The sequence below is a fragment of the Dermochelys coriacea genome, chromosome 9, assembly GCF_009764565.3.
Source record: "Dermochelys coriacea isolate rDerCor1 chromosome 9, rDerCor1.pri.v4, whole genome shotgun sequence".
In the NCBI taxonomy this organism is placed as follows: domain Eukaryota; kingdom Metazoa; phylum Chordata; order Testudines; family Dermochelyidae; genus Dermochelys; species Dermochelys coriacea.
The window spans coordinates 64,866,161-64,883,985 of record NC_050076.1 but is presented as its reverse complement, the minus strand read 5'-3'; the positions used below and the strand labels follow the sequence as shown (position 1 = coordinate 64,883,985).

The following is a 17,825-nucleotide window of genomic DNA, read 5'->3' as shown; positions in this document are numbered from 1 at the left end:
ATCATAGACCCCTAATCTCTAGCTGAGTTACTGAAGTCCTCAAATCACGATTTAAAGACTAAATTACAGAGAATCCACGATTTACACTAGTTTAAACCTGCAAGTGACCTGTGCCCCACGCTGCAGAGGAAGGCGAAAATCCCCCAGGGTCTCTGCTGATTGGACCTGGGGGGAAAATTCCTTCCCCACCCCAGATATGATGATCAGTTAGATCCTGACCACATGGGCAAGACCTACCAGACAGATACCTGGGAAAGAATTCTCTGTAGTAACTCAGAGCCCTCCCCTTCTAGTGTGCCATCTGTGGGCATTGGGGATATTTGTACTAGCAGTCACCGATGGGCCACACACCATTGTAGACAGTCTCCTCATACTATCCCATCCATACATTTATCAAACTCAGTCTTGAAGACAGTTAGGTTTTTTTGCCCCCACTGCAACCTTGGAAGCCTGTTCCAGAACTTCACTCCTCTGAGGGTTAGAAATCATCTAATTTCAAGCCTAAACTTGTTGCTGGCCAGTTTATATCCATTTGTTCATGTGCCAGCATTGGCAGTTGATGTAAATAACTCCTCTCCCTCCCTGGTATTTATCCCTCTGCTGTATTTATTGAGAGCAATCATATCTCCCCTCAGCCTTCGCTTGGCTAGGCTAAACAAGCCAAGCTGCTTGTGTCTCCTCTCGTAAGGTGGATTCTCCATTCCTTTGATCATCCATTCCATTTCTCTGCACCTGTTCCGGTTTGCATTCATCCTTCTTCATGGGAGACCAGAACTGCACACAATACACAAAATCCAGGATCTGAACATTGTGATTGCAGCAGAAAGTGGTGTGCAGAGAGCAAATTAATGTGCAGCTTTTGTGAATAAAGACACAAGCTTTAGGCCTCCGCATCTGCCTCTCCCTCACTCCAAAGAAGGCACTGAGGGTGGAAGGAAGCCACGTCAGCTAGAGAACACCTTCACAACAAACCATGCTCTGGTGTGAAGGGGCTGCCCAGGAGCTCCAAGGAACTTTCTGTCTTAAAAGAGTTAGCAAATGAAACAGAGGGAGAGTTGTTGGGACACAGTGAGATGGAGGAGGTGGAGGTGACACATGGAAATGGAGCTGTAGCAGCTGTACAGCTGTCTGTAGCTTCACACTGAGGCCTTTTGTTTTAGGTGTCCTGCACCTTTACATTTCTGAGGATTCATTTTGTTCCACGAGTCGCTGCTGCCTACATAGGAGATGCACACACTATGCTCTCCTATGGAGACTTTACTTTGGGTCTGTCTTGTTGTTGTTTTCTTTTTGGTAAAATGAAAGCCATTTAGACAGACAGCATGTAGTCTGCTTTGTTAAGGCAAATATAATGGAACTCATGGAAACACGGGCAGCGTTAAGAGCTCACAAATCCCACTTCTCACAGCATGTTAAGAACTGATGTAAAGTGCTGCACTGACAAAGCCATCTGCAGTGCACAAAGGATGTTATTAGTCCTACAAACTCTACCTGTTCTTGAGTGTCGTCTACTGGCACTTATCTATTAACTAACTATTACATGTATATACAGGCAGAGAGCTCTTCTGTAACAGGTGGGATACACGGAACCAGACAGGGAACAGACGGGAGGAATGGACATGGAGCAGGAATGGGCAGAATACAGAGAATCAGAGTGATTGGTAATTTTTAAGATCAGGGATTTTTATTTGCTGATTTTCTCAGACCTTACCATGTCCTCACACTGGCTCTGAAGATATGATGGCTGTATGGGGTGAGCAGCGGACTCTGTCTCATACCTGAGATAGTGGCAGCGATATGGAGCAATCATATGATCTCATCCCACCTCATATCTCTTGCATCCCTCTAAGTCCCTCTCAATTGATGCCTACGTTTCAGCATGTGTAGTGCAGCTAGCAGCGCTGGACAGTGCTGGCTTGGTTGTCTACCTTACCCATGGGGCTACCTGGAATGCAGCTAAGAAATTCAACATGGCAGCCGCCCTGCTGCACCCCGCCCCTTCTCCTTCTTGGGGAGAGGGGTGTTCTCATCATGTAGGTGTGTAACTTTCACCTGCCTTGAGCCACCTCCCTGAAAAGCACTGGGCAAGGGGAAGCAATGGAAGAGGACCTCTGAATATTAGATGAGGGAGTCATTCCCTAAACCTCCTGATAATATCTTCATTATTCAAGCAGTGCACAGCCAGGTCCCCATCTGGCTAGCTTGCATGCTGCCATCTGCAGTATATACTTCCCAGGGGCAAACACTGCTACACCTTATGGCTTAGATTTAGAGACAGTCCAAATGTTTTCATCAAAACTTCCCCCCCCCGCAACCCTCCCCACACAGCCACAAAATGGTAGCTCAACTAAAATGAACCCATTTGCAGAACATCTTTGTTTTGGTTGAAATTGTCCATTTTTCCACCCCCCCCCCCCAAAAAAAGGAAACTGAAACATTTCCACTACAAACTTTCAGCTTCAATTTGTTTTTGGCCAAAAAAATAAAATAAAATAAAATAAAATCTATTTTTGGTTTCCAGGAAACTCGCTCCCTTCCCTGGCCCAAATTTTACTGATAACTATCTTCAAAACCTTTCAGTTTGTTTCTTTACTGAACACATGAATGGATTTCATGAAAAGTTTTTTGGGGAAAAGAAACTTTTAAAAAATTTCTCAAAAAATATAAATTGGCATTTTCCAATCACCTAGAGTTAACCCATTGGGGTAGAGACTCTCTTTTGGTTGTGTGTTTTTACAGGGCCTAGCGCAATGGGGTCCTGGTTCTTGTGTGGGGCCTGTACATACTACTGTAATTAAAATATGAACATTAATTATGGCTGCTCAGTCTGATCCATCCAGATCTCATACATGGCAACCTACAAGCTCATGCACCCATGTTTCATACTATGATTTCATTACCATAGCAACTATCCCCAGTGGGTATATTCCTATCTCCCAGTGAATTACACTGCTTTCTCACACAGCCTAACATCTCATTGTGACACACTGTCATCCCAGGAGCATCAGTGCAGTTCACTAGTATGAAGGTTGCCTGAGAATGAGAGCAATCTCCTTCCTTCCCGCCAGGCTGGGGGAAGCTGTCACCCAAAGATGCCTGTTCATGCATCAAAGACCGTGAAGACAACAGCATCCATCACTGTCAGAACATCCTCTGTCACTTGGTGGTGCAGGATCATTTATCCAAAGCACAGGCACCTGGGGCATTTGGAGAAGGGGGACCTGGTGTAATGGGGTTCACTCACCACTGGGTCTGGGGATCAGCTCTTGTTCAGTCTAGACCCCCCCTCTTCCATCACTCACTCGCCCCATGGTCCCTCTCACTTTCCAGGACTTGGGGTGCTCTCTCTTCTTGACTCAGCCCTCCGGCCAGGTCACTGTATCATTTTCTCCTTCCAGGGTTGCCAGAAAATCCCACCAGACAATCTGCCCATGTACCAGCTCAGGCAGTCCTCCATGCCAATTCCCAGTCTGTCCCACTTTCCCAGTGGCTGGTACGGGAACCTGGGCCCACCTGCTACTCCAGGTTCCAGCCCAGGGACTCTATCAGTGGCAGCCAAAGTCTGTACAATCTCAACCCACACTGCTCATTCTTTGGGCTTCTTCCTTGTACAGGCTTTCCTCCCCACAACTCCTCTGGGTAAACCCTTTCCATCAGGGTCAGGATTCCAGGGCTTGTGGTTCCTGCTGGATCTCCTTCTACCCACCACTCTGTGCCCAGAGAGTGACCGCCAGCACTTTCCCTGCAACCTCCCTCTGCTCTCAACTTTCTGGCATTATACAAGCCCAGCCTACTCCTGCCCAGCTGGGCTTCATCATCCCTTATATCTGAGCAGCCCAGCTTCTCCTCCAGGTACAGTTTATAAGATTAATTGATCCTCATCTGAGCCACCTTAACCCCTTCAGGACTGGTGTGTGTATATGGGGGGGGAAGAGGGGAGGGTGAACACCCCATCACACCTGGATCCAAACTAGCCTTCTTTTTGGCCTGCAAAACCAGAACCCGACAGGCAAAGATTTCCAAGCCCCAGCCTTGCCTGTCTCCAGCAGTAATCAGCTGTGCTCTCCCAGGACTCCTGGCATCTCTCCCCCAGGGAAGGAGAAGGAAATCTGGATCCCTCTGTAGACGTGTCACCTTAGCCATGACAGATGACACAGGGATGGGAATGACTTGGAGGCATTTCCAGGGGTGGGAGCTCAGTCAAGAGCCCAAATTCCCTGTTTTCACTCCCTACAATCTCCCTTGGCCCTAGTAGCCTTTAACACTCACCATCTGAATGACAGAGACCGGCCCGATGCTGTTCACATAGATATCCACATCGATGAATGTGGGCTTGACTGGAAAGAGAGTGAAAAGGATGTGGGTGAGCCAGCGGCAGGGGTGTACAGGGAGGAACATGGGCGTAAGGGGGGAACAGGCAGGAACAAGCTGAAAGCCCCTGAATTGAGGGCTGGGAGACCCCAAGAGAACTAGCAGCTCTAGACCTGGAATGTGGGCACATAGATCTGGGGGTTCTAGAACAATGGCTTGAGGCTATTTCTGTTACAGGATGGGGACTGCAGGGAAGAACTCACATAGCTGGAGTCCCCTTTGCTGGTACTAGTGGACACTGCTGGGAAGAAGCTCACAGCACTGGATTCCCCCCTACCTGGTGCTGACAGGGCACCGCTGGGAGGAAGCTCACAGCACTGGATTCCCCCCTAGCTGGTGCTGATGGGGCACCACTGGGAGGAAGCTCACAGCGCTGGATTCCCCCCTAGTTGGTGCTGACAGGGCACTGCTGCGAAGAAACTCACAAGATCTGGAACAAGCATTTCCTGGAAGCGACCATTAAAAACGTACTCCTGTCCCACACACCAGCGGGCCTGGAGACCAAGCAAAGACTAAGGCTCAGAGGGGGGCACTTACTGCCGACATCAGGCCTCAGTTTGTTGTCGTAGTTCTTCAGCAGTGAGTTGAGGATTTGTGTGGCATCCGTCTCCTGCGCCTTGGGGGTCAGGACCCAGGTTTTATTGATGCTGAGGTAATCGTAGTCATACTCCTCCATGCTTTCTGTCCTGGAGTAAACAGGCAAAGAATGAGCGAGCTGCTCCCATGGCACCAAGGCTACCCACCATCACAGAGATAGAGCAGTACTACGTCTCAGAGGAATACACCACCCTTGGGAGTTTCTCTGTGTCTAAGTTTCTCCTGGTCTACCTCAGACACTTGCCCAGCATTGTCACTATGTTCTGGGGCAATGGGTAGATCAAACTGGAGTAGGAAGGGGAGCTGGATTTCCTACCATTGCCCTTTTTCTTTCCCCCACTCCAAGGTCAGCTTGAGGCATTTATAAGGTGCTCAAGGAGAGAGAGCCTGGAGCTTTCCTTGCTACTAGGGTCAGGAGGGTTTCATTCCTTCCTTTGAACCACTCAGGGCAGCTGGCTATCCATGGAGGGGAAGCTCCCTCCACCCTCCTGGAGCTCCCTCTGAAGCCATGTTGCATATTTGTATCCCTACAACTGGCCTGTGCCTAGCAAAGCACAGTCCTGCCCTCAGTGAGAACATGGTGTCCTAGCCACAAGGAGAACTGCACCTCAGACCCCTCCTGTCTCATCAAGTCCCTCCATCACCAGATCTCAGGCTTCAAGCCATCCCCTGGCCCTAAATGGAACCAAATGATTCACCCACTGTCAGGGCAGGCCCTGGATGGCATCCCCTAGTACTAACTGAGATTACCTTAGCAGGACTGATATAGGCTCTGTTCCCCACAACAGCCCTGACAGTGGTTATTACACCGACCAGACAGCCTTCTCAAAGCCAAGCCTTATTTACTCAGAACAAAAGCATTTAAGAGACAACAGGTCTTAAGAGAATAAAGCAGACTGTATGCATGTCTAGCGTACCAGGTGTCTTATCATCTTTCACACGGGGATCCTGGCAGGTCTCAGATTCCCAGAGATCCCCCCATAATCTCCAAGACTGGCTGTCATAGTCTGGTCCATTAACTCACCATTTCTCCCTGCTTCAGAGAGAGTCCCCTTGAAAAGCTGTTCACTTCCAGGCCTGGCAAGACAAGCTTGCCTCTTCTTGAAGCTAACAGTTTGCCCCACACTCTTTTCAAGTGGGTGGTAGGCTGCCTTTATCTAGAGCTCCTGGGCTGCTTTCCTGTTTGCTTTTCCCACAGCTCCCTACTAAGTCAGATCAATACAGTCATCCAGGAAGTTCCAGTAACCTCCAAATCTTCAACTCACTGCTGAAGAACTATGACAATAAACAAATAACTGGCCACACTATTCGTTCCATCAGTACCTCGCAGTACTGATCGATTACTACAGAGCAATTCCACATCTACATTTGCTATGACTTTTAAGAATGTCTCCTAGCTGTCCATGTCAGTTGTCATTCTCTCCAGTGCTGGAGAGGGCTTCTCCACAGGAGCTGCCATTGTGCTGATACATCCCAGCGACAGTCCTGCAACGCTGACATGGAAGCAGGCCCTGGGAATAAAGACCTCCTTTTAATACGCAAGGAGGCAAAGGCTGGCAGAAGGCTTGAATGGAAACAATATTCCTTTCCAAAGTTGTAGTTAATTAATCAGGAGTTCCTAATGTTAAAACCCATATAAAACTTGTTCCATGACCTGTCTGAAACTCTCTGCCTTTCCCGTGCATTCAGAGGTGGAGGTGTTTCTGTTATCACAGGATCGGACCCATTTAGCTGTCTGCCTGCCTCTGTGTTTTAGATATTTACACATTGTGTCATCGCTTCCTGTCTGACTGCTCATTATCCCTTTTGATTATGGGAAAGGAGTTGTCTGCAAGTTTGCTGGGATTCACTTTCGTATCCAAGCAGAGGCAGTGAGTGGACTAGGTTGTATATTATGCTGCTGTTTGCCTTTTTAACATGCCTGAAAGGAAGAAGCAAAGAGTGGAGATTGTTGCAGTGGGAAAGAAAGGATCACCTGCTGGCAATGATCCACCTACCTATTTAGTTGGGACTAAAGGTCTTGGGCTAGAGGCAGCCCCGGAGGCACAGGCTGGAGTAAATTACACACTTCCTTCCACTAGCCTGGCCCAGCTCAGGGTGGAATAACTCAATAGAGAGTAGGCAAACTTGGCAGTATGCCTCTCCAGCTACTGCCACCTATCCTTTGTGTGGTGGTGGTTCACAGCAAGCCCTCCAATAGAGGAATTATATCAGCAAAAAACAGAGTAACCCTGGGTTACATCTAGACCTCATCTTAATGTTCTTTAGACCCTCTTGTAAGGGATCCCTGAACAGGTCACATGCAAGGATTGACCCCAGGACCTCTGACTTGAAAGATGACACACTGCTACACCTGATCTAAAGACCCAAATCCCACAACAGCAAGGCAGTAGCAGACCCACCAAATTCTATACCAGATGCTGCCACCGAGCTCCTATATGCTATGTCAGGGTGGGTTACTCTACTCTCAGGCTGGCACAGTAATGTCAATTAGGAGAGTGGGGTTTCTTGTGTGATTTGGACGGTTTTTTATGTGGCATTTCCATATTGGCAAAAGCCCTAGAGCAGGCCCAGTTATACCAGTGTAAAAGAGCTTTTGCCAGTACTTATTTTGCTCCCTGGTTTGCTATAAGCTACACCAGAGAAAGCACATTTTTGCTGGTATAAACTGCATCTGCACTAAGGTTTTCCAGCATAGCTATTCCAGCAACCCTTTTCTAGTACAGACCTGGCCTTATCCCCTGTTAAGAGGTAAAGCATCTTGTTATTAGATCCATGGGGAGGATTTAGTTCAGTTCCAGGTGAAATGGTCCTTTTCTGTTGCTACACACCATTGCCAGGTTGTGACAAAAATATCTGGAAGGAGTGCGTTTGTGTGCATGTTTGGGTTAGGAAAGGATGTGGCTCTAATGACACCCCTTCCCAGCTCCCTGTTTCCAAGCTCCGCCATCCTAAATCCTACCATGTCAGGCTGGGCAGATGTACTAACTGATGCCCAACAGCTACTGCAAAGACAGAGCAAACAGGGAGATAGAAGGCCATGTCTGTGCACCAAGCCACACGCACAGCTGCCAATGGAAATGTCACATAGCAAATATTTAGCAATCAAGCACATGCAGTGGCTGTTCCCAAGATTGGAGGATATGTCTCCTTGTGCCCAAGCAATTCTGACTGGCAACTTGTGACAGGTACAATCCAGCCCCCATATGTCTCCTGCAGATGCAGGAGGAAGCTGGATCCCTGCTCCTCATATCAGCTCATCGAAATGTCAAACCACTCACCTCCCAGCATAGCAACGCAGCTGAGAAGCGGGTGAGCAGAGTGAAGCAGTCAGAGCTCAGCGAGGAGCTGGGCGGGCAGTGGGGCTGTCAGACACCTGGCGAGGAAACCCCCCGGTATGGCAAATGCTGTGAGTGACACAATCGCTCCCTGCCCTGTGACCGGGCCAATGCGGCTTGTGTGATAACAATCAGATGCACTCTTATTTACGGATGAAGTCAGACATCCCCTTCTTGGGCAATGCGTGACATTATTGCACAAGAACACAGTGTTATTTACTTTGTGTTTGTGATCCCAAGTGTTGCTTTTCTCAAGCAGCCACTTGCTATGTGGAAGATGACAGGCACGTGAAAGGGGACTGATAGCTACTGAACAATCAGAGCCTCTATTTCAGCTTGTGGGGCCAGCTAACCCAAAGAGCTCAGGGCCAGATTTTCAAGGGCTTAGCTCCCAATGAACTGCTCTCTTCTTCAAATCTGGCCTCAATTAAAGGAGCTGCGCCTGTCCTAAAATTCTAGCCCTAGCAGTTATGCCATGTGGTGCCAGCAAAGAGGTGACTGGGAGTCAGGAGACCTCCATTCTGTTCCTATCACTGCCACAGTCATTTAACCACTCCCTCTGTGCCTCAATTTCCTCACTCGCAAAAGATGGATGATGTTACTTCCACATCTTTATGAAGTGTCTTGAAATCTATGAATTCATAGCACCAGATATGCGCTCTGTATTGTTTTTATCATGGGAAGTGACAGAGCAAGCTTCTCCGTACCCTGACAGCCAGTGTGCCCCAACCCTGGGATAATTCTGTACTCATTGGCCAATCAGTGCTGCTGCAATTAGAATTTAGCATCAGATACAAATGAGGATATTTTTGTGATGTGGACACCTATCTTCCGGGAAGCAGCCTGGTGCTGTAGATACATCGTACTGAACTGTCACTGGATTTAAGCTGTCAACGGGAAGGTGTAAGACTCAATCCCCTGAGCTGGCCAGTCCCTTTCACATGCTTTTATGGCCAGTAGTTTTTACTTTCAAACTTAAACTACAGGTGCACAGCTGGGCAAACTTTTTTAGACAAACTGTTTATTCGCCGCAAAATGCAGTTTTGGGTCGTGAATTTGGGTCAAATTCAGCAAATAGTTTCAGCCAAAAAACCAAAGATTTTTCCCACCCAAAAGTCAAAATGTTTTGTTTCTACTTTTCATTTAGAAATTTAGTGAGAGTCATTTAAATGAGCAAGCAAGCAAACAAATGGATTAAAATAAACCACCCACAAATGAAACAAAATGAAAACACAAAAACAAAAATAAAAATATTCTTTTTCGGGTTGCATGAAGTGTTTTGTTTGCTCCAAAATCAAATGAAATAAACAGAAAAGGCTGTTATTCACTCAGCTCTCTCTAAGTGTAAGCCCAGGGTTAGTAGAAGTCAAGTAGCAGACCCTGGGTTTGTTATCCTGGGGCTTGAGAGTCTACACTTATTTGTAACCCTAGATTAAGAATTGTTGAACCCTGGGTCTACACTGCATCATGTGGGCCTGAATCCAATTACCCATACCCCAGACTTCCTAGCGCCCTCCCAAAATGTAGCCACTCTGGTCATTTGTTCATGGTGCAGTGTGGGAAAACTGAACTGTCCAGAGGAGAAAGGAAGTCAGCCCATGGGATTGTGGGATACTTTTGGCAGGCTCCCAGAGCACAAGTCCAGTGGGGCTGTGTCTACACTGGAACGCAATAGGGCTTGCACCATGGCTTGACTTAGGCTTGGACCCTCCACCCCTGTAGGATCCTAGGTCAGAGTCCCGGGTTAGTGTGATTTGGGTGTAGACTAAAGGGGGTAAGACTTGAGACTGAGTTCATACCCTGGGCTTACTCTGCAATGTGGACATACCCTAGGGGTCCATGGGTGATTATTATCCCATACTGTTGCATATTTACCTCTTGAGGGATCTGCTTGTGGGGGGCTTCCCATGTAATGAAAATATCATGCACTGAGTTCTCCTTCCTGCCACATGTAACAGTGCCACTGAGTAGCTGTGCTAGGTAGGATAAAAGTCTCTGTACATTCAGATATGGGCAGAGAGGAGGAAATTAGCAGTCTGGCCAGTGTGAGCCCACTCCAGAGGGGACACCTGGAATCAGGACCCTCTGCATGATGTTACCCCAGGTGTGGGCTGCCCTTTGGTGGGGATCTAGAAACCCCTGCCACAACTACATGCCTCGCCCCCAAATTAAAGGGGCAGGCAGAACAGGGTCTTGAATGTATCTGGGTGGGCTCTGACGTGCAGGCAGTGGGGAATCCCTCAGAGAAGGGGACCTCACCCAGGGGCACATTCCCTGAGGTGGCATCATGGGTGGGCAACTCAGATACCACACAACCTAACCAGTCCTTCAGGAGAAGCAGAAGCTCCTTAACTGCTACGGACATGGATCTCCCCTAAAGATGGGCCCAGCACAGACTCCTGGATTCACACAGCTGAACACTTTGGGTAAGTTCAGGTTCTGATCTGGCTTGGGATGGGCTCCAACCTGCAGCATTCCAAAGCGGAATCTGTGACTCAGCCCACTGCATATTTATTGCCTTCAGTGCCTAAGGCCCAGCTGCAGGGCCCCATTGTCCCAGAAGTCAATTCTCTGCCGCACTAAACTAAATAGGTCCTCAGCTGGTGTCATGTGGCGTAGCTGCATTGCCTTCAGTGGCAGGAGCTGTGCCCATTCACACTGCTGGGGATCTGCCCTAGGACATGATGACACGTAAGACACCTCCACCTCTTTGCTGGGTGGGTGGTCTGGGGAGTGCAGAGTTAGCTGAACCCAGGATCAAGCTGGTGCCAGGAGATTTGTCGTTGCAGCTCATGCTGGGAGGAGAGATGGCATGAATCAGTTTGAGCTCCACCAACTGGTCACATCCAGGCTCAACCCCACGTGGATTGAGCTACAGGTGCTAAATGTGACAGAGTCACACATCACAAGCCGTAGATGTGAAAATCCAGCAAATATGGGCTGGGAATCTGGTGGACCTCAATTCCCTCCCCCATTCCCCCCAGCAGCCATCCTCTCCCACTCCACAAGCTCCATGCTTAGCTTAGAGCTTTCATGCCCCCAGCCTCGGCGTTCACTAGGATCTGCACATTAGTACAATTGCACTGGGGTTCATGAAGATCCACACACTAGTGCAAATGCACTGGGGTTCATGTTCCCAGCCTTGGCGGTCTGGAGGATTGGCACACCAGCATACTGGTATCAAGATTCATGCTCCCCACCCCAGACTGCATTTGTAATGGGATTTGATCGGCTTTACGTTGGCTTATTCTGCCAATTAGCATCAGCCAGTAAAATCCCTCTTCCCCTGAGCCCGAGGGGGTAATGATCTGCTGACAACACGTTCTTTTCCCGATCTGGCCGTTAAGCTCACCAGCAGGGTTAGGAATAGTAAAAACGTGAACACCCTTGCTCGGGGCTTTCAGTGCTGTCTACAGAAAAGCTTTACAAGCTGTTGGCTGTGGGACAGAGTCCTAATCGCCCCACACAATACCACTGGAGCATCCCATTGAAATGGGCATCAAGGGCCCAGGTAGAGTTTGTCAGAGATGAACGCTCCCACCCTCCTTTCTGGCTCTGTTCTGCAACCATGGGGTGCCCATCCTAGGATGCCCTGGGTGCTTTCTGATCATGGCTGGCCATCTTGCATGCTGGATACATGTGCTCCCTCCAGCCACACTGGCAAACCGTGCCCTCCTGGGAGTAGACCCTGATCTGCTGAAAGGGGCAGGCAGAAATGCACCGCCTCCTTGACCCATGTGTTTTAGTGGCTGGGTCCTACAAGGCACTGAGCATCCCCCCTTCCCATTGCAGTCAGTGGGAATGGCTGGCACTCACAGCCAAAGATGAGACACATCTGCAGGTGATTTGAGTTACAAGGGTGCAAAAAGAATCTAAGGCAAACGTTTTTCTCTCTCTGCATGGAAAGAGTTCTTTGAAGTCAAAGGGATTTACACCAACTGAGGAGCCTGGCCAGTAGCTAGAAGTATCAGCTGGGTTCCAAAACAAACCAGAAGAGAGAGAAAGAGGAAATTAAGACAAAAAGGAAAATGTGACAATACTGACACCACTGGGAAATGTGTGTCTGCTCTGTGCTTGTGCACTGCAGTGTCTTTTTCCTAAGGCTCTCAAGGCGCTGTAGTGTGGGATGAAAGTATCATTATTATCCCCATTTCGCAAGTGTGGAAATTGATGCACAAAGAGAAGTGACTTGTCCAAGGTCACGTAGTGAGTCAGTTGAGCTGGGAATGGAGCATAAGAATGGTCACACTGGGTCAGACCCATGGTCTATGTAGCTCAGCACCCTGTCTTCTGACAGAACAGAGGCCTGTGCCAGATGCTTCAGGGGGAAGGAACAGATCAGGGCAATTTACAGAGTGATCCATCCCATCGCCCACCTTCTGGCAATCAGAGGTTTAGGGACACCCAGATTATGGGGTTGTGTTCCTGACCATCTTGACTAATAGCCATTGATAGGCCTATCCTCCATGAACTTACCTAATTCATTTTTGAACCCAGTTATACTTCTGGCCTTCACAACATCCCCTGGCAATGAGTTCCACAGTTTGACTGTGTGTTGGGTGAAGAAGTACTTCCCTTTGTGTGTTTTAAACCTGCTGCCCATTAAATTTCATTGGGTGATCCCTGGTTCTTGTATTGTGTGAAGGGGTAAACAACAGTTTCTTATTCCCTTCTCTGCACCAGTCATGGTTTTATAGGCCTCGATCAGATCCCCCTCAGTTGTCACTTTTCTAAGCTGAACAGTCCCAGTCTTTTAAATCTCTCCTTGTATGGAGGCTGTTCCAGACCCCTAAGAATTTTTCTTGCCCTTTTCTGTAACTTTTCCAATTCTAATATATCGTTCTGGAGATGGGGTGACTAGAACTGCATGCAGTATTCAAAGTGTGGGCATTCCACGGATTTATATAAAAGCATCATGATATTTTCTCTTATTTTCTATCCCTTTCCTCACTGTTCCTAATATTCTGTTAGCTTTTTCAACTGGTACTGCACAGGGGGGATGTTTTCAGAGAACTATCCACCCTGACTCCAAGATCTCTTTCTTAAGTGGTAACTACTAATTTAGACCCTATCATTTTGTAAGTGTAGCTGGGATTATGTTTTCCGATGTGCATTACTTTGCATTCGTCAGCATTGAATTTCATCTGCCATTTTGTTGCCCTAGCCCAGATCTCCTGACTCCCAATCCTCTGCACTGAATATGGGACCAAGGCAATGGTCTTTTCTTCAGAAATCATCCCTCTCGGCAGCGTACTAGCTGCAGGGGATCGAGGGGAGGCTGATGGAGCTAGGGTGGGAGTTCTCTGCTTGCCTGGCGTTCAGAGCAGTGGCAAGTTCACGGAGGCACACATGGCATGGTGCTGAGGGAACGGTAATGGCAGATGGGCAGAGCGGGCACTGTACGGGGGTTGCAGGGAACGGGGGAGCCTGAAACGCCACATCTGGCCAGAGAGGCAATTTCCACCCCGGCTGGAAGCCAATGCCAGAAAACAGATGAGAAAGCCCACCATGTGGAGATTCGTGCTAACCATTGTCTGACAGAGCCACCTCCAGGACCATCTCCTCCCTCCATACTGCACTTCCAGGCCCTCTCATCTGACTCTTGAACTGAGCGAGGGTGACGCACTATTCCTCATACAAAAACAATACTTGACGCCTTTCACCTGAGCCTCCCAAAGTGGAGAACAGCTATTAATAAAGACAGGCAGCGTCTCTGCGAGCTGTCATGCCCCATTCTACAGGGGAGAGCAGTGAGGTGCTGAGAAAAGAAGGGACTTAACCAAGGTCACCCAGCAGATGACAGGGCACAAAGAGAACACAGGGGTCCTGACTCCTGTGCCAGATGTATAGGGGCAGGGAGCATCCCTAGTTAATTGCTCATCACTCCAAGCACCTATCTGCCTCTTTGTACTATGTTTAACATGCTTTTAGTCCCTTCCCTGCAGGGAGCAGAACTGGTGGCTCAGCCCCAAAAGGTCCCATAAGGCATCTTTCCTTTCCATGATTCCAACCCCACCTGGCATGCGAAATGAAGGCAGAAGGGTCCGACCTTGGACCAGACAAGCAACACAGCCTACAAAATATAGCCGGGCTCATTAGGAGCAGGCAGGTGAGTGGATGCCAGGGACAGGGTGAGGGGGCTGCTGTCAATCCCAGAATCTCTTTGGGCTTGGGGTAGGTACGTTAGCAGAAAGCAGAGTTCTCACCTTATCTGTAGGGCGGGATAGATTGTCAGGTACATCAGGAAAACTTTCCCAGACATCTTAAACGCACGAGCCAGGCGATCCCAGGGAAGCGCAGTGTCCACATAAAGAGAGGCAGCTCGGGCTGGTGTGGCTACAGTTTGACAGATTCCTTCCTATCCAGTTTACAGAGGGGCCCAGGGGCTCCCCTCTCTCCTTCCCCAGTCTGCCCCAAGGGATGGCCAGCTCAGTCCAGGTGTGCTGCAGCTGGAGTCTCTGGGGACCAGGAAAGAAAACACTTGTAGCAACCAAACAAAAAAACTAAAGGTGGCGGTGGCAGGGGAAACCCACCCAGGAAAATCCAAGTTCAGAAGGAGGAGGAAAGCCAAGCCTGGTGCCTTTGTGTCTCCTTGCCCTCCAGCAAGTTTAGGGGCTTTTCTTCCATTCCTGCCTGCGTGGGCACTGTCTCTGTGGCTTTATTGTTGAATTCCCAATGTCCAATCTCTTTATAGAAGGGTTTCCCCCTTCTCCCAGCTCACCAGCTGTGCCTGTGCCCAGCAGACAGGTGCAGTGAGAGCTGTGTGTGTGCGCACAGCACCAGCCCCACCGGTTGCTATTGCAGCCTAGAATACTGAAATCCTCTTCTCTCTGTCCCCCTCCTTTTCTCTGCCTTTTTCTCTCTATTTCTTCCTTCTGTGCTACTCTCCTCAGCCCTCCCAAACTCACCCACCCTCCCTCCGGCTTTTAATCCTTCCTTTCCGATCCTTTTGGAAAGAAGGGTCAAAGTTGGGCATTTCTTATCCTACTCCTTGGCAGGAGAGGAGCAGAGCAAGTGAGAGGGAGACTGGCAGGGAAGAGGAAGAGAGCTGCTCAGAGGACTCACTCAGGGTCCTAGCTCCCTCCCATTTAGTGCAAGGGGTGGAGGAGGGCCTCCTCCTTCCCAGCAGGGCAAGGGTTAACAGCTTCTTCTTGAGCCTTTCTTAAAGGGAAAAGAAAAAGCAAAAAAAGTTCAGTTGCTCTGCTGATAAAGGCTGAATCCAGAAATCAAAGGGAAATGCCTATTTGTGTGTCCCCGAGTTACCAAACGGAAGCTTTTGGGAAGGAGAAAACTGGAATTCATTAACTTGTGTAAAGCTCTCACTCTCCTCTTTCACCTAACGAGACATGACAAGGTTATCGCTCGTTAGTCACATTGTAGTGTAAAACCATGTGCAACATTTTGTTAAAAGCTGGGCAGCAAGGCTGTTGCTAGCAAAAATGTGCCAGAAGCAAATGCCAGCAATGCTGAACGAGGCTCAGTTCGGCCAGTAGGAGGCGGCCTCGCACCCAGTGCATTGTGGGTGCTAATGCACTAGAAAGCATAACCACTCACTGCCCCCTCCATGGGGTGAACCTCTCTGTGCACAGCCTTGCTCCTGGGTTACGTCCAGGTCTAGTGTCGGCCCATCACAAAATAGCCAGGGCCTCAACTCGCAAGTGCTCATTCATGGGATTCACATTGAGTGCAGTGGGCTTCTCTTGCAGAATTGGGATCCTTCACTCTAAAGGACATTCTGAAACCCAGCTTTTTGCCCTGTGCATCCCAGAGCAGACCAGGCAACTGGGTATCATATCACATCCCTCCTTAAAACTCTCCTTTGCCAGGATGCTAACAAAAACTTGACCACAGTTAGACGGCTGGTGTGCTGAGACCACTCCCTTGCACGCTGACCAATGCTGTCTCATTGTTTCCCTATACACCTCTCTCCCCGGGCTGTTTTTCTGCTTGTGTCTGTGGTCTCTTTTCTTATAATTAAGGTCTGTCTCCACTTTGAGCTGTTTCCCAGTGTGTTAAAACTACAGGCGTAGCCACTGCGGTGCAAGCAGCAGGGGCTAGCTGCTCCGAGTTTGATCCCGTCCAAGACCCAAGGTATGTATTCGGGGTGGTTAGCCTCTCCCACTGCTCACGCCACCATGGCTACGCTTCTATTTTTAACACACTAGCTCAATCAGAGCTAGCACAGGTATGTCTCTTGGAGCTGGGAATTACACCTCCAGTTTGAAGCACAGATGTACCCTTAGATTGTAAACTCTCTGGGGCAGGGATCATCTTTTGTTCTGTGTTTGTCCAGTTTGTCCAGTCTAGCACAGTGGGGTCCTGTCCATTGCAGGGAGTCCTAGGCACTAGAATAATAATAATAAATAATAACTGACTTGTGCACTATTGCCAATGCTGTTCTGTTGCCATACAGGGAGATAGTGCTGCTTCGTGCAGGCATCAGAAGACCTGTGGGCTGATTCCAGCTTTGCCACTGATTCACTGTGAGACCTTGGGCAAGCCATTTCACTCTGTGCTCGGTGGCCCCATCTCTTAAATGGGGATAATACGTGTTCACCTTTCAAAGCGCTTTGAGATCTTTCACTGAGAGACACTGAGAGGATTATTCAAGAGCAGTCATTACATCCTGTCTCTGGGAGTGGTTCGTTCTGCTGAGCCAAAGGTGAAAAGGCCATAACACAGCTTGTATGGGGAAAGGAAAGTTGGTCGTGTGGCTAGGACACCGGTGTAGGCCTCAGGAGTTCTGGGCTTAATTCCTGGCTCTGCCACTGATTCACTGGGTGACCCTCGCCACATCACTTCATTTCTCAGTGAATCACTCCCCCCTGTGTTAAGTGCTGATAACGCTTCCTTTGTTTAGCTTGCAAGGAGGAGAGTCTTACATCTCAGTGCAGCCCCTGGCCCAATGGGGCCCTAATCTCAGATGAGACTTCAGGGTGCTACCATAACACAAACAATAAATAATAGTAACACACCTGGCCAATTTTGCAAGGCTGGTCAGTAGCAAGGCAGCTATCGCTGACTCTTGCCACGATCACCTTATGCTGTGAAGCGTGATATTTGGCTACCCATTATAAACCACAGGAGCGCAGCTGGTCTCACAGGAACTCCAAGATGGAATGTCCTTATATTAAGTGGCTGTGTACATGGTTGTTACATTCACAGCAGCCTGCGACGAGCTAGTGGGGCCTCTTGGAAGGTAATGTCAGAAAGAGTAAATAATGCAGATCAAAGCTGCAAGGAGTCAGGGGTAAAAAGGGCTCTTCACACTCCAGAGAAGGTCTCGGGGCTAAAACATGCTGGGAACATTGTCTCCTTCATTCAGTCTGGCCCCCATTATGAGTCGTACTGAGCCTCCTGCTTGGCCAAAACAGCACTGGAATAATCCCAGCAAGCAGGTGAACAGGAAGGCTTGTTTTCGGTGTATGTAAGAAGCACTGAACCCTGGGGATCCAGCTGACTACAGGAGATGTGGGCTTTAATCGCACAGAGCTTGCTCAGATACAGACCCCCATTGCC

General features: G+C 48.8%; 1 protein-coding gene across 4 annotated transcripts in view; it reads right to left on the bottom strand.

The window, feature by feature from the left end:
• LOC119861248 (gamma-aminobutyric acid receptor subunit gamma-4) overlaps positions 1 to 15,346 on the bottom strand; it is a 79,208-nt gene extending 63,862 nt beyond the window's left edge. The window contains exons 1-4 of one of the 4 annotated variants that reach the window (XM_043492272.1): positions 15,028 to 15,346; positions 14,513 to 14,764; positions 4,909 to 5,057; positions 4,270 to 4,337 (exon numbers count right to left, since the gene is read on the bottom strand). In XM_043492272.1, the coding sequence (XP_043348207.1) occupies positions 4,270 to 4,337; positions 4,909 to 5,057; positions 14,513 to 14,568 (273 nt within the window). In that variant the 5' untranslated portion in view covers positions 14,569 to 14,764; positions 15,028 to 15,346. Of the gene's footprint in view, positions 1 to 4,269; positions 4,338 to 4,908; positions 5,058 to 14,512 lie in introns of all 4 variants that reach the window. The other 3 variants (XM_038416114.2, XM_038416113.2, XM_043492273.1) reach the window with 3 other exon arrangements.
• Between the last annotated feature and the right edge of the window lie 2,479 nt (positions 15,347 to 17,825).